At 42.4% G+C, this 12,907-nt stretch overlaps 1 protein-coding gene across 8 annotated transcripts in view; it reads left to right on the top strand.

Moving 5' to 3' along the window:
* The window catches only part of AFF3 (ALF transcription elongation factor 3), a 602,210-nt gene that overhangs the window by 93,052 nt on the left and 496,251 nt on the right, over positions 1-12,907 (top strand). For 4 of the 8 annotated variants that reach the window (XM_055122983.1, XM_055122982.1, XM_055122981.1 and 1 more), the window contains exons 2-4: positions 6,746-6,820; positions 9,237-9,357; positions 10,511-11,335. In XM_055122983.1, coding sequence (XP_054978958.1) covers positions 6,746-6,820; positions 9,237-9,357; positions 10,511-11,335 — 1,021 coding nt within the window. The remainder of the gene's footprint in view (positions 1-6,745; positions 6,821-9,236; positions 9,358-10,510; positions 11,336-12,907) is intronic. The other 4 variants (XM_055122987.1, XM_055122986.1, XM_055122985.1 and 1 more) reach the window with 2 other exon arrangements.

Here is a 12,907-nt window from a genome sequence, read left to right as displayed (position 1 = left end):
GTCTGAAATGATGGCCTGGATCATCCTCAAGCGCTCTTTTTTGTTTCAAGTATGTGTGTGTTTATGGGGGGGGGGTGGCCTCCGAGCTGGAGCAAGTGTTGCAGTGTTCATGCCTGAGAGTGTTTCTGCTGGGCCCAGCAGTTTTGGGGCCCACATGGCAGCCCCCTCAGTTGGGTGAGGGCATGTACTCTCGTTGAGCCTGGCCCGCATGCTTGCCAAACACCTGTTTTGATCCTTCTCTCTCCACCTCTCACTATGTTAAAAAAGTTGTGGACTAAATTTGTCTTTAAGTGTTTGTTTCTTTGTGACTTTCATTTCTTAGTCTCACAAAACCCATGGTTCTGGTTAAGGGATCTCTCTGCTCTATTGCCCAGTGTTGTAGAACAGATGGGCGCCCCTAAGACAGATCACAAATTCTCTCAGAATTATCAAACACAACTAAAACTGAAAACATCTAGGTGGCTGGAGACAAAGAAATATAGTATTACATCTTCTGGTCACTTTGAGCTAGAAATACTCTGCACGGCACTGCCAGAGGAAGTCAAGTGGATGCCATAGGTCCCAACCACTTGACACAGAAGAATCTGCTGAGCAGGGGCAGGCAAGTGAAAGGTAGGTAGGATGTTCTGGATTTAAGAGCTTGCTGCCTAGACTACAGCTGGTTCTCACCCCTCAGCGGGTCTTTATCTGCACCCCCAGCTGCCCCTACTCTTCAATACTCTCAGCACCCCCACATACTCCCTGCTCTCTTCCTGCTCTCACCCCCCACACCCACCAAGACCTGTCTTCAGAACTGACACAGCATCAGAGTTCCCACCATTCATGACCTGGAAGGACTCCCATGGCAGGATATTCCCCAGGGATATCTGACCTCACCCCTGGAATGTTTCTGTCACCTGCTCACTTCCTGACACTCCCTTTCAAGCCACCACCTCTGTCTCTAGACTATGAGAGTTCCCAAGTACACTTCAAAAGCCTCTCTTTTCTCTAAGAAATGATTATTGCTCTTTTATCATTTGCTTTATAAATAAAAAGAAATGTTAATTAGCTTGACTCATTACATTGGAAGCAATTGTTATAATTCTGAAATGTTTGATTAAGGTTCTTTAATTATACACAGTGGTTGATATTGCTGCTCTGGAGAGCAGGAACGTCTGGGAAATGCGCTTCTCTCAATTCACTGCTTTTGATTTGTCTGTTTTCCCTTGTGACTGCCAACCCACACCCCTGGGCAATATCAGCCAGTGTCCCACGACAGACAAAATGGGCTCCTTGGTGACGAGCCTTTGGAGGCAGCCTGATGGGGCGTGTGTCACGGCACCTTCTTTTATCCGCTGCATCTGTCCATCATTTTCTCATTCCAAATCAGACCTGCGTACAGGAAGGTCTGTAAATAAGGAAACTTATTTAGGCAGAGATGCAATAATATGTCAGCAGTCCGCAATGGAACAAATGAAAAATGAAAGTTTATGGAATTTCAGCTGATTAAAGAAGATGGCATGGGGAGGTCAAGGTCAGTTTCTCCAAAAAGTCTCTAAGGCCCCTTACTAGTGATTTATTTTATTTTTTTTTAGTCACCGTGAGATTACAAAGTTATTTATGATTGCGCTTCAGGCCTAGATTGTTTCAACATCGATCCCCTCACCAGTGCCACTTACCTCCACCAATTTACCCCTCTCCCCTATTCGCCTTCCCCACCTCCAGCCTGCACTTACCAAGAGCACTTTTTAAATATGAGTTTTGTGCTGTGGTCTACAGTATATTGCTGACAGGGTTTCTAAGCTAACATATTACCACCTTTTAGCACACCTCCTCCTCCTGGTTGAACGAGTCCCTCCGCCATAGTCATTGTCCCCTCCCTGTCCTGTCCCCAGCCCCTCAGGGAGCATATTTCCTACTGAATACTGTTTCTCATGTTATTTGTTTCCATTGTCTTTGGGCCTTTGGTATTCTTTGATCATGAATCGGGAGGGTAAGTTTCATCAAAATCACAATATTCCCTAAATATTGTGAATATTCCCTAAATATTCCCTAAATAAAGTATGGATTCAGTGCAGTCCCTATATGATTACCCATGACATTTTCAAAGAACTACATCAAACTCTCCTGAAATTCATATGGAACAATAAGCTCCAGAAAACAGCCAGTGCAACCCTTTGTGGGGGGGATAGGAGGTATTACTTCCCCCAACTTCAAACTGCACTAAAGTGGTAATAAATAAAACAGCATGGTACTGGAATGAATACAGAGCCTCAGCTCAGTGGAATACTGTTGAATATCCTTAGATAGACCCTCATGTATATGACCAGTTAATCTTTGGTACTTTGGTAGAGGAGCAGAAATATACAGTGGAGCAAAAAAAAGCCTTTTCAACAAGCAGTGCTGAAAAAACTGGTTGACTTTATGCAAAGAATGAATGCAGACGTCTCTCTAATGCTGTGAACTTTTAAAAGTTAAATCAGAATGGATTAGAGACCTCAATATCATACCTGAATATATAAGGTACATGGAGAAAAATGTAGACAAAGCTCTCCATGATATTAAAGCTAAAGGCTTCTTCAAGGATTAGATATCACTGACTAAGCAAGTGGAAATAATGATAAACACACGAATTACATAAAATTAAGAAGCTTTGCATCTCAAAAAAATGATGGCCAGGATACAAAGACAGCTGATAGAATGGGAAAATTATTTACCCAACATTTATCTGATAAGGGGTTAATATCAGAGATATATAAGGCATGGTAGAGCTTTAGAAGGAAAAACAGCCAACCCCATCAGAAAGTGAGGAGAAGAGATTAACAGGAACTTCTTCACAGAAGAAATACAAATGGCCAGAAGGCACATGAAGAAATGCTTTGCATTAAAAGAGGATGAAAGTCAAAGCAATAATGAGATATCATCTCACACTACAGAGACTGGCACACATAAAAAAACAACAGAACAGGGTCTGGAGCAATAGCACAGCGGGTAAGGCATTTGCCTTGCACGAGGCCGGCCTGGGTTCAATTCCCAACATCCCATATGGTCCTCTGAACACTGCCAGGAGTAATTCCTGAGTGTAGAGCCAGGAGTAACCCCTGTTCATTGCCAGGTATAACCCAAAAAGAAAAAAAACAACAACAGAACAACCACCAGTGGATGGAGGGAGAAAGGGACTCTCATTCACTCACTCCTGGTGGGAATACCAGCTGGCCCAACCTTTCATGAGAACAATAAGGGATTCCTGAAAAAATCTGTGATTTGAGTCTCCATTTAACCTCATTTCTCAGGATATATCCAAGGGTCCAAAAACAAAATGGAGAAGGGACATTTGTACCCCTAAGTTCCTTGCAGCACTATCCACAATAGCCAAGATCTGGAAACAACCCAAGTGATAATGAATAAATATTTGGATAAAGAAATGATGGTACGTATACAAAATGGAATATTAGCGGCCATAAGAAAAGATAAAGTCATGCAATTTTCTGCTTCATGGAGGACCTGAGAGTGTCATGAGCATCATGCTTAGTGCACTTGAGGAGAGAGGCCAGCACAGAATGGCCTGTTCATGTATAGGGTTAAAGGAAACACAGTAGGGGCTTAAAGTCTACATTTGCCCTTCCCTTCTCCACCATACTTCCTCTCCCTTCCCTTCCTGGAATCACTCCTTGTTCCCTGTGTTCTCGATCCCTGGCCCTGGCCACATGATCTCAACACTCTCTGTTTGAAATTGGTCCTTTTCTCCATTTGTCCCTCGTGTCGATAACCCTGAACTTCTTGGAGGAAGTTGGGGCGGGGGTGTGGGGTGGAGTGGGGAAGCCCACTTATTCCACCAGCACCTCCTGCTGTAGCATCCAGGGGACATCTGGGAAATGCTCTTTAGCCTCAGGGAGTCGAGTTTCTCTTATGTATAGAGGAACCCTGAAATATAATGAATTTCTCTTTTCTTCTGTAGATTGGTGAGAGGTTGTTCATTCTCTTGGCCTCAAGTTTGCTTCTTCGGTGACATATCTGTAGAAAGGCCATAATGGCTAGTTGTTTGTATTAATTCAGTTTTTCAAGAATAAAGTGTATCAAAGCTGTTGCTTGGTGGGTGCAGTTAGCTGGCATAGCTGGCACTGATGGCCACTCTGCGGGAAGCATCCTGTGTGGGGAATGTTCTGATATGGGCCTCGAAGGCATTGACCCAGGAGCCTCAGCTGGCCAGTCGTCAGTCAGTTGTGCCGCTGCCAGAGACAAGCTGCCCTCGCTCCAGTGCCCAATTTCTTTGATTTTTAAACCAGTTTACCTAGTAATAATGTGCACCATCCTTGTCTTGTCTCAGGGACATTTAATTAAGGTCTTGAATATAATATATTGAGCTCACTGGAAAGGGGAAGTGATCAAACTCAAAGGTATTACTATTATTCAATTCCCTTCTGCTACTGTATCATCAAGAATAAATTAATTTTAGAAATTATAGTTCCTTCTTTGAACATCTATTCCTGCTTAACCAGCATAATTGACTTTAGCCTCAGCCTTACAAGTTATCTCAATTTACATAGTAATAGCAAGTTAATGGGAAATGATGAAAAATAACTTGGCTATGGTTTTTATTTGCTGTTTTTTCTTTAAAACATAAATCTTGAATGGAGTTAATTAAAATTCCTCATTTTCAGTGAATGTTATGTCTCTGAAATAAATAATAAATAATATTGTCGCAGTTGGCTGCCTCCAATTTTATTCAAAATAAATAAATACATTTGGTGACATACATTTGAGGAGTGGAATTCTTGTAGTGTTCATGGAAGTAAGAAACAATTTTACAGATGATAGAGATTTTTACCATCTGCTAGAAATAAAGAAACATAGCTCTGGAGAGGAGGTCAGTACTGATTTAAGGTATATGTTGGGAGAGCGGAAATCAGAGTTCCCTCCCACCGATGAGTTGACCTGATTTGCAGCATGTCAGAAGCTTTTGCTTCTAAAGCTCGTAGCATGAGCTTTGCATCATTTGACTAGCAGAGGAGAAAAAGGGCTAGTTTTAATGGCTAAAGAGCAAGAGACAGACGCTCGCTGGTGTGGTGAGAGCCTGTACTGATTTCACTTGTAGTTCATGGGATGGTGCACTTGCTGTGAGGTGATACTGTCTGTATGGATGGAAATATTGTCGTTGGCGGGAGAGTTCAAAGTGACATCTGGGGAGAGGTGGGATGGCAACTCCTGACTTTCTCTTATAATGATACTTGCCTTTTGATAGTTTAGCCTGCTTGCTGGACAGGACGGGGTTGGGGTGGGGTTTATGGTTCTAGTTAAGAATGAAAGTGAGTTATCAATAGGTAGGGCTGAATTAGACAGGGTGGAGGCTATAAGGCTTCCCACCAAGAAGAGAGTCTAAAAAAGGCATTCAGAAAGCATTGCCCCTTTAGCTGACTCTCTCGAGAGCAAGGCTGGTATTGTTTAGGGTTCTCCTCAGTGGTTCAGGGGGCTGCTATGGCCCCTCCTGGCAGGGATATGGAGAACATGTAGTAGAGGGAGTGCCTGCAGCATGCCCCCATCCTCTGAGCTCTCTCCCCACTCCTGATGATTTTTGATCATTCTGACTGCACCTGGTGATGCAGAGGAACCCACGTGGTCCAAGCATCTTGGCAGCGTAGAAGAGCTAGTGAGTTTCCAGTGGATGGTGTGTGCAGATGACACAGGCTGGGGTGTCAGTAGACCACCTCTACCTCCCTTAGCAGCTGAGCCCTATCTCGCCAGGCACTTGACCATCCTGAATCAGCCATTCCCAAAGTGGGCGGGACTGCCCCCTTCCTAGCTGGAGCCCAGGCATGATGGAGGGGTGGAGGGCCGGGGTGGGCAATCAGTTTAGTACATTTGGAAGAGCGACTTTTCTCTTTGTTTTCTTAAAGAAGTGAGATTTTTAAGGGGCCCTGAGTGATTTTTTTTCTGAAAATGGGGAGTGGTGTAAAACAAGTTTGGGAAGCACTGCTAAAGCTTCCATGGCCTGGGACTAAGGCGAGTATAGTTAGGAAGGAGCAGCTGGTCCAGTGCCCATCCCTCCACCAGTGCCCATTTTCCACCACTAATGGTCCCAGCATCCATCGACCACTGTATAACTGAAATGCAAGCACAAAAGTTTGTAAGTCTCTAATTGTACCTCAGGGTGATTCACTAATAAAAAATTCACTGTCACTGTCAACCCCTTGCTCATTGATTTGCTTGAGTGGGCACCAGTAACGTCTCCATTTTGAGACTTGTTGTTACTGTTTTTGGCATATCGAATACACCACAGGTAGCTTGCCAGGCTCTGCCATGTGGGCTAGATACTCTTTAGTAGCTTGCCGGGCTCTCCTAGAGGGGCAGAGGAAACTGAACCCGGGTTGGCTGAGTACAGGGCAACCACCCTACCTGCTGTGCTAAAAACAATAATATACATACAAAAAATAATAATAAAATTATAAAAAGGAGCAGCGTTCAGGAGGGATCCTTAACTAAGCCTTAGTAATGGCTTGGGGCCACTATCTGCCTATGTGATTTGGCTTTTATTCTAGTGCCTTTGTCTAAGACATTTAAGTCATGTTATGAAACAGAGTCCATAGATTTGTTCTCACCGTGCTTTTCATATGTCCCTGTGCTAGATTCCTTCCTATCTGTTGTTCCCCCTGAGCCCATCCTTGCCCCGCTGGTCTTTGGGAAAGACTGAAAAACTCTCACACTAGAACCTGCAGGTAGATCAAGTTTAAAGTGTTTTCCCTTTTTGTGGTGTCTACATTTCTTACAGGGGTGAAGACATCTTAAACCAGAGGAATGACTCTCTTCTTGTGGAATTTCAGTCATCAGCCAGCAGATGCAGGAGGTATTATTTGTGTTCTGGGGCCTTTGTAGTAGCCCAGGAATCATCCTAAATGATGCTGCATGTTACATATGGGCTCTTCGTGCATCCCACCAGTCTCTGTTTATGTTGGAATGGCCGTGGGAGGTGGCACACACGTGTGTGGAAACCCCGTGCATGCAGTTTCTAGTTGGGCCATCATAGTCGCCTGAGCTACAAGAGAGGGGAGGAGGTGGTGTGCGTGCCAGAGAGGTTATTTTTCTGGCTGAAATTGCTGATGCTGTGTCCCAAGTGAACAAGTTTGTTGTAAAATGAGAATTCTTCTTTCGGTTAACACCTTCTTCATGCCCATTTGTGTGTGCACAGAAAATCTCCATTTAAAATCCATGGAATGCTCATGAGACATGGGGATTCATATAGCAAATGTCCGTCAGGGGGCTGTGTCTTATGCACTCTTCCTCCACTGCCTGGTCCTTGTGCATAGAGAGCTACTTGGTTTCACGTCCCTTAGGACAGCCAGTGTCCCATAACCCTCCAGAGTCTTCAGTGACCCCGCACTGGAGCTGGGGTTGGGACTGTGTCCACAGACTCCCTTTATACGAAGGTCACTGATTGGAGTCTCAAATCTAATAACTTTGGGTAATGTACTAAGGATGAATTAAAATGCTAATAGGCTACATGTTCTGGATATTTTAACACTCCCCTAATCTTACATTTAAATGAAACGCCTTAGGTGCTTTCACAGCCTTGCTGGAAGCATATTTAGCATTACCCCATAGATAGCGAATTCAAAGTATATGCTAGTTTTGAGAGCACAATCTTTATTTTGTGACTTTTTTATGTGTCCTGTACCTGACACATGTATTTTTTTACTCAAGGTAGCAATTCTACTTTAAAATACAACTCTCTTTTCATTTGTGTCTTTGAAACCACAGATGCCTTTATTAGTAACATTTTAATAGCTTGTGCATTTGCTCTTGGACTCCCAAAGCTATTCCAAAGCTCTTTGTAGATTATTTTCATGTATAAATCTTTTTTTATTGAATAACCATGAGATACAGTTACAAAGCTTTCATGTTTGAGTTTCAGTCATACAAGGATTGAACACCCATCCCTTCACCAGTGCACATTTTCTACCTCCATTGTCCCCAGTATCCCTCCCGCCATCCCAATTCTCCCCCACCTCTGTGGCAGACAATTTACCCCATACTCTCTCTACTTTTGGGCACTATTTCACGTGTAAATCTTGTACCATTGTGGAACATCGTGTGTCATAGTGACATAGTGAGAACACTGATGGCGGCTCTTCTCTTACTTCCGGGCTGTGGGTGAGGGAACTGACTGTCCTTCGGCCATTGTCCAGGAACCCATTCAGGCATCTGATTCCTGGACCACGTGGGGACTTAGACCAAAGTAATGACGGCATTGATGAGGCCAGTGAACTGAATGCTTCTGTTGAAAATGAGATGGTGCTTATTTTGACGGTGATATGAATCCTTTAAAGTTGTAGTGTTCGTTGTTGTCTCCACAGAGGGTAGGTTCCTTTATTTAGTAAGCTAAAAACAAACAAGAATATTTTCTCTTTAAGTAAACAGGCCACTTCCTAGTTATTATTTGAATTATCCCCATTATAGTCTCTTTGGTCAGGGAAAGGAACACTATTTCTTCCTCAGCTCATCTACTTATCTGGTGCCTGGTCACTTCATAATTGTGTTTGAGGAGAATAGATATTAATTTTCTTCAAGAAAAAGGCTGAGGTCCTTGATGACATGCCATAATTCAATTTCCGTTCTCTCCCTTCGTTTCCTGCACCTCATCTTCCTGGCACATTTTTCATAGTTAGGAGGAGTGATGGTGTCAAATATATCAGAAAGAAGGATTGATTCAGTAGTAGTTTGACGACTGATTAACAGAAATCAGGAAAAGTCTCATAACTGGGAACTGTGGCAGCATGGAGTTTTAACAGCTCTTTGGGGAGCTAGTTAATGAGAGGATCGCTGCAGAAATACCGCCCTTCAGAAGGAAGGAAAGAGAGCAAAGAGCAGGAACATCCCTGCGTAACTCAGAGACTGTGTCAAAGGAGGAAATACGTTCATAATTTCTGTTTACACACTGCTGTAATTACTGTCTGCTGAAGATTACTCTAGTCGTCTCCTGTCAAAGTTGCTTAGATATTTCCTTTTTCACTTATCAGGCAGAGAGAGCTAGTGCTGGCTGGAACTTGTCCTGAGGATTGTTCTTTTTCAGAGGAATGTAATGATCCAGTGCCAAGTGCCTGATGCCTGGCTAGGCTGGCTTTGATCAGAACCATGTCCTTCACCATTTGTCACCATTGCCATTTGTGCATGAACTAAACTTCTGCATTCCAGGGAATGTTGAGTTGGGATTTAGACATTAATTTTGTGTATGTGGTTGTTCTCTTTTCTTTCTTTTAATGTAGTGTCTATGAACCAGATAGAAATGTGTTACGAAGGAAAGAACGAGAAAGAAGAAATCAGGAAACTCAACAGGATGATGGCAACTTCAATTCGAGTTACTCCCTCTTCAGTGAACCCTACAAGGTAATTGCTTTCAGTTGTTTATCTACCTTGCATTCATACCTTAACTCATCTACCCATGGAAGCACCCATGTATTTTTTGACTGACTTAACCAGTGGTCCTCAGGGCTTACTCCTCTCTCTGCTCCCAGGGATCACTCCTGGTGGGGCTTGGGGTGATGAGGAATGACCCTGGGTCAAATATGCCAGGAAAGCATACTTCCTGCTGTGCTCTGTCTGGCCCCTCGGAGAGCAGTCCTGACCACGTGAGTGCTTTGCTCAGAGGCGTGGCTCAGCCTCCAAGTCTGGGGTCTCTCTCCCCCAACAAACTTACATGTTCATATGGATATATTGGCAAATGTAATTACATTTACCCCTTGGTAAAATGTAATTTTCGTTTAATATTATTACATCTTGCTGTGATATTTATCAATAGTATAGACTTGATCTTTGCATTGATTTTAAAGTCAGCACATTTATTATGTTCTCTAACCTATTATGGAAACACCCTACTACTAAGAGCTCAGCTTGCATATTCGTCATGTATGGATAATGCTGGGACCATGATTAGGCTACAGTGCCTCATGAGAAACTTTTAGATTATCTCTAAGTGATATCAAAGATCAGAAATGCATGCTCCCTTCTAAAACAAAATACCCTCCAGCTTCTACTATCTTAAATTGTTTCTTAGACATTCAGCTTTTAAACTTTACTTTCACTTTTCTTGTCTCTCACTCTGGGTTTGTGACAGGAATAATTTTATATTTAGAAATTGGAAACATCATAATTAGAGTCCAGTAATTTACAAGAAAGTCCTCCAATGCGACCATGAAAACAAAAACATCAAGAAAATAAAATCCAGTCCTAAAAAACTAAACATAAACCATTTAATGAAGGCGCAAGAGTAAATTTCTTGGCTTCTGTAGCTACACGGTAACAAGATAGCAGGGAAAGGTGCCATGTTCATGGACACCAAGGTCACGAGTAGCTGATTCTTCTGTGCTGTAAAGCGTTGACTAACATCTTTCGAGGCAGTGACTGTTTTCATTTCCGTGCTCAGTTCTCACTCTTAAGTGTGGTGACCCTAGCTCTCTGGCTGAGGAAGGCTTCTCTCCATCACTCCTGTGTCTCTGTTACCTCTAACACCCGTGTGGATGTTGTCTTTTTATTTCTCCAGACTAACAAAGGGGATGAGCTCTCCAACCGGATCCAGAACACTTTAGGCAATTATGATGAAATGAAGGACTTTTTAACTGATAGGTCTAATCAGAGTCATCTCGTTGGTGTTCCCAAACCTGGCATTCCTCAGACTCCTGTGAACAAAATCGATGAACATTTTGCTGCAGATTCAAGAGCCCCGCCCCCAACTCCATCAGTTTGTAATACCACATCTTCCACACCAGCAACTGTTCCCGTGCCGCAGAGTAAAAGGGGCGCTGTGGGCTGGCAGAAGACTGGGCACCCACCTTCTGATGGCCAACAGAGAGCAAGTAAGCATGGACACAGGTTGCTTGATTTGCACAAATCTGCTAACCCAAAGAACCATGATAAACAATCAGATCACTGTGTGTCAAGCCTGTCATCCTCATCCTCCTCTTCTTCTTCTTCCAACTCAGCGCAACAGGGTTCTCTCAGGACCTTGCTTGGAGATGGTGTTGGCAGACAGCAGCCGCGGGCCAAACAAGTGTGCAATGTAGAGGTGGGTCTGCAGACCCAGGAAAGGCCACCTGCTATGGCAGCCAAGCACAGAGGCGGAGGACACTGTGTCCAAGCCTTTCCTCCATCCCTGGCTTCAAAACCCAGCCTGGTCCAACAGAAACCGACTGCATATGTGCGGCCAATGGATGGCCAAGACCAGGCTCCCGATGAGTCTCCAAAGCTTAAGTCGCCCTCCGAAACCAGCATGCACTGCACTTCGTATCGGGGCCTCCCAGCCACCAAACCGGAGTCTGCCAGAACCAAGGCCAGGCTGTCCAAGTTCAGCATCCCTAAGCAAGGCGAGGTGAGTCTTTTTCTCAGTCTGACTTATGTGCATTTGAGTAACTGAGTGACTTCTAGAGGATGGAAAATTTAGTTCTCAGGATGCTTTCATTCTGCAGCTCTCTTCCTGTGGTAGGATTTATAACAATCTCTAACTGAACACATAAATAATGAGTTCTTGGAGCACCAAATTGATATGATCAAAAAGTTCAAAGTTTGAAAAAAACACGGCTGTGTGTTCGTGATTTCCAAAAGGAATACCTTTTTCAGTACAGTTCTGGTATGTTTTGTTTTGGTAGTTTTAGTGGGGCTTATTTTGGTGAATAAATCAATTTTTATGGGGATAGTATATATTAAAAGTACCTCAAAGGTTGCCGTTTTAGTATTGTAAAGAGGTTATTTTTTATGTAAACAGGCTTAAACTCATTGTTCTAAAAACTGTTTTTTGGGCCACATCTGGCAGTGCTCAGGGATTCCGCCTGGCTCTTTGCTCAGGGATCACTCCTGCTGGAACTGAGGGGACCATATTGGTACCGGAGACCAAACCTGTGTCAGCCGCTTGCAAGGCTGTATTAGAGCAAGTACAGTGCACTAGTCTCTGTAGTCTCTGTACTCTGCCCCCTCAGTATTTATTCTTTAAATCTATTTTGAGATGTTCTAGGACAGACTTTACAAGGAAAATCATAATTATGCATAATAATGATTTAAGAATTGAAAATCATTGTTTATGACTAATAGTAAGTGATTAAGCTATTGGTTAAGTTAATCAGTGTTTAACATGGTGATGGTTCAGATTTTTCAGCTGTCCCATCTACTTTAAAATATATAGGGGTCACATCCATTTGTCTTAAGTATGCACCATTCATGTCCGATAAAAATGATCCTAGAGTATGAAAAAATATAAATATGAAAAAGTTGTAACTTTTTGTTTCTTCTCGTTTGCGTTTTGATTTTATTTAAAAAGTATTATTTGTTTCATTAGATAATATGTTAATTAGCTGTATGGAATAATAGAATTCTAAACAAGAAAACCACATTATCGAAGAGATTAGTAAAAAAGCTAATTAAAGTGACTAGTACTTGGAGAGCAAATATGGATGGAAAATGAAGTTTCATTTTGGAGAGTCACATTGACTATATTACAGATTGATGACAGTTTTCTAAAGCACAAAAAGGAAAATATGACTACAAAGTTTTGTTCTGTGGTAGTATGGATTATAATTAGAATAAACTGTAAATTATAGAACACAGTATATGAGAACAGGTTGATTTTTCTTTTACATATTAACATTATGGCCAATGTGTACCACTAGTGACTCACAAATGAATGTGTTTTAATTAACATAAGTTGCAGTGCTGGAATCAGCATGCTAGAGCTGGAGTAATAATGTGCCCATGGTATTCTTTGTATTTTCATTTCATTTAATGAACAAACGAGAAAGTGGTTTGACATTTCTTGTTATATGACAAGGGTTTCTGGATTGTCATTTTATAAATTACTGTGTATCAATTGGGACATCAACATATTAGCCTCATAGAAGAGTTAATATTTTACTCGAAGATGCTCACACAGATTCTAGTGATAAAATTATAT

Source organism: Sorex araneus, chromosome X (genome assembly GCF_027595985.1).
Source record: "Sorex araneus isolate mSorAra2 chromosome X, mSorAra2.pri, whole genome shotgun sequence".
NCBI lineage: Eukaryota > Metazoa > Chordata > Mammalia > Eulipotyphla > Soricidae > Sorex > Sorex araneus.
Note: the sequence above shows the minus strand (reverse complement) of the source record. Positions and strands in the feature narration are given on the sequence as shown.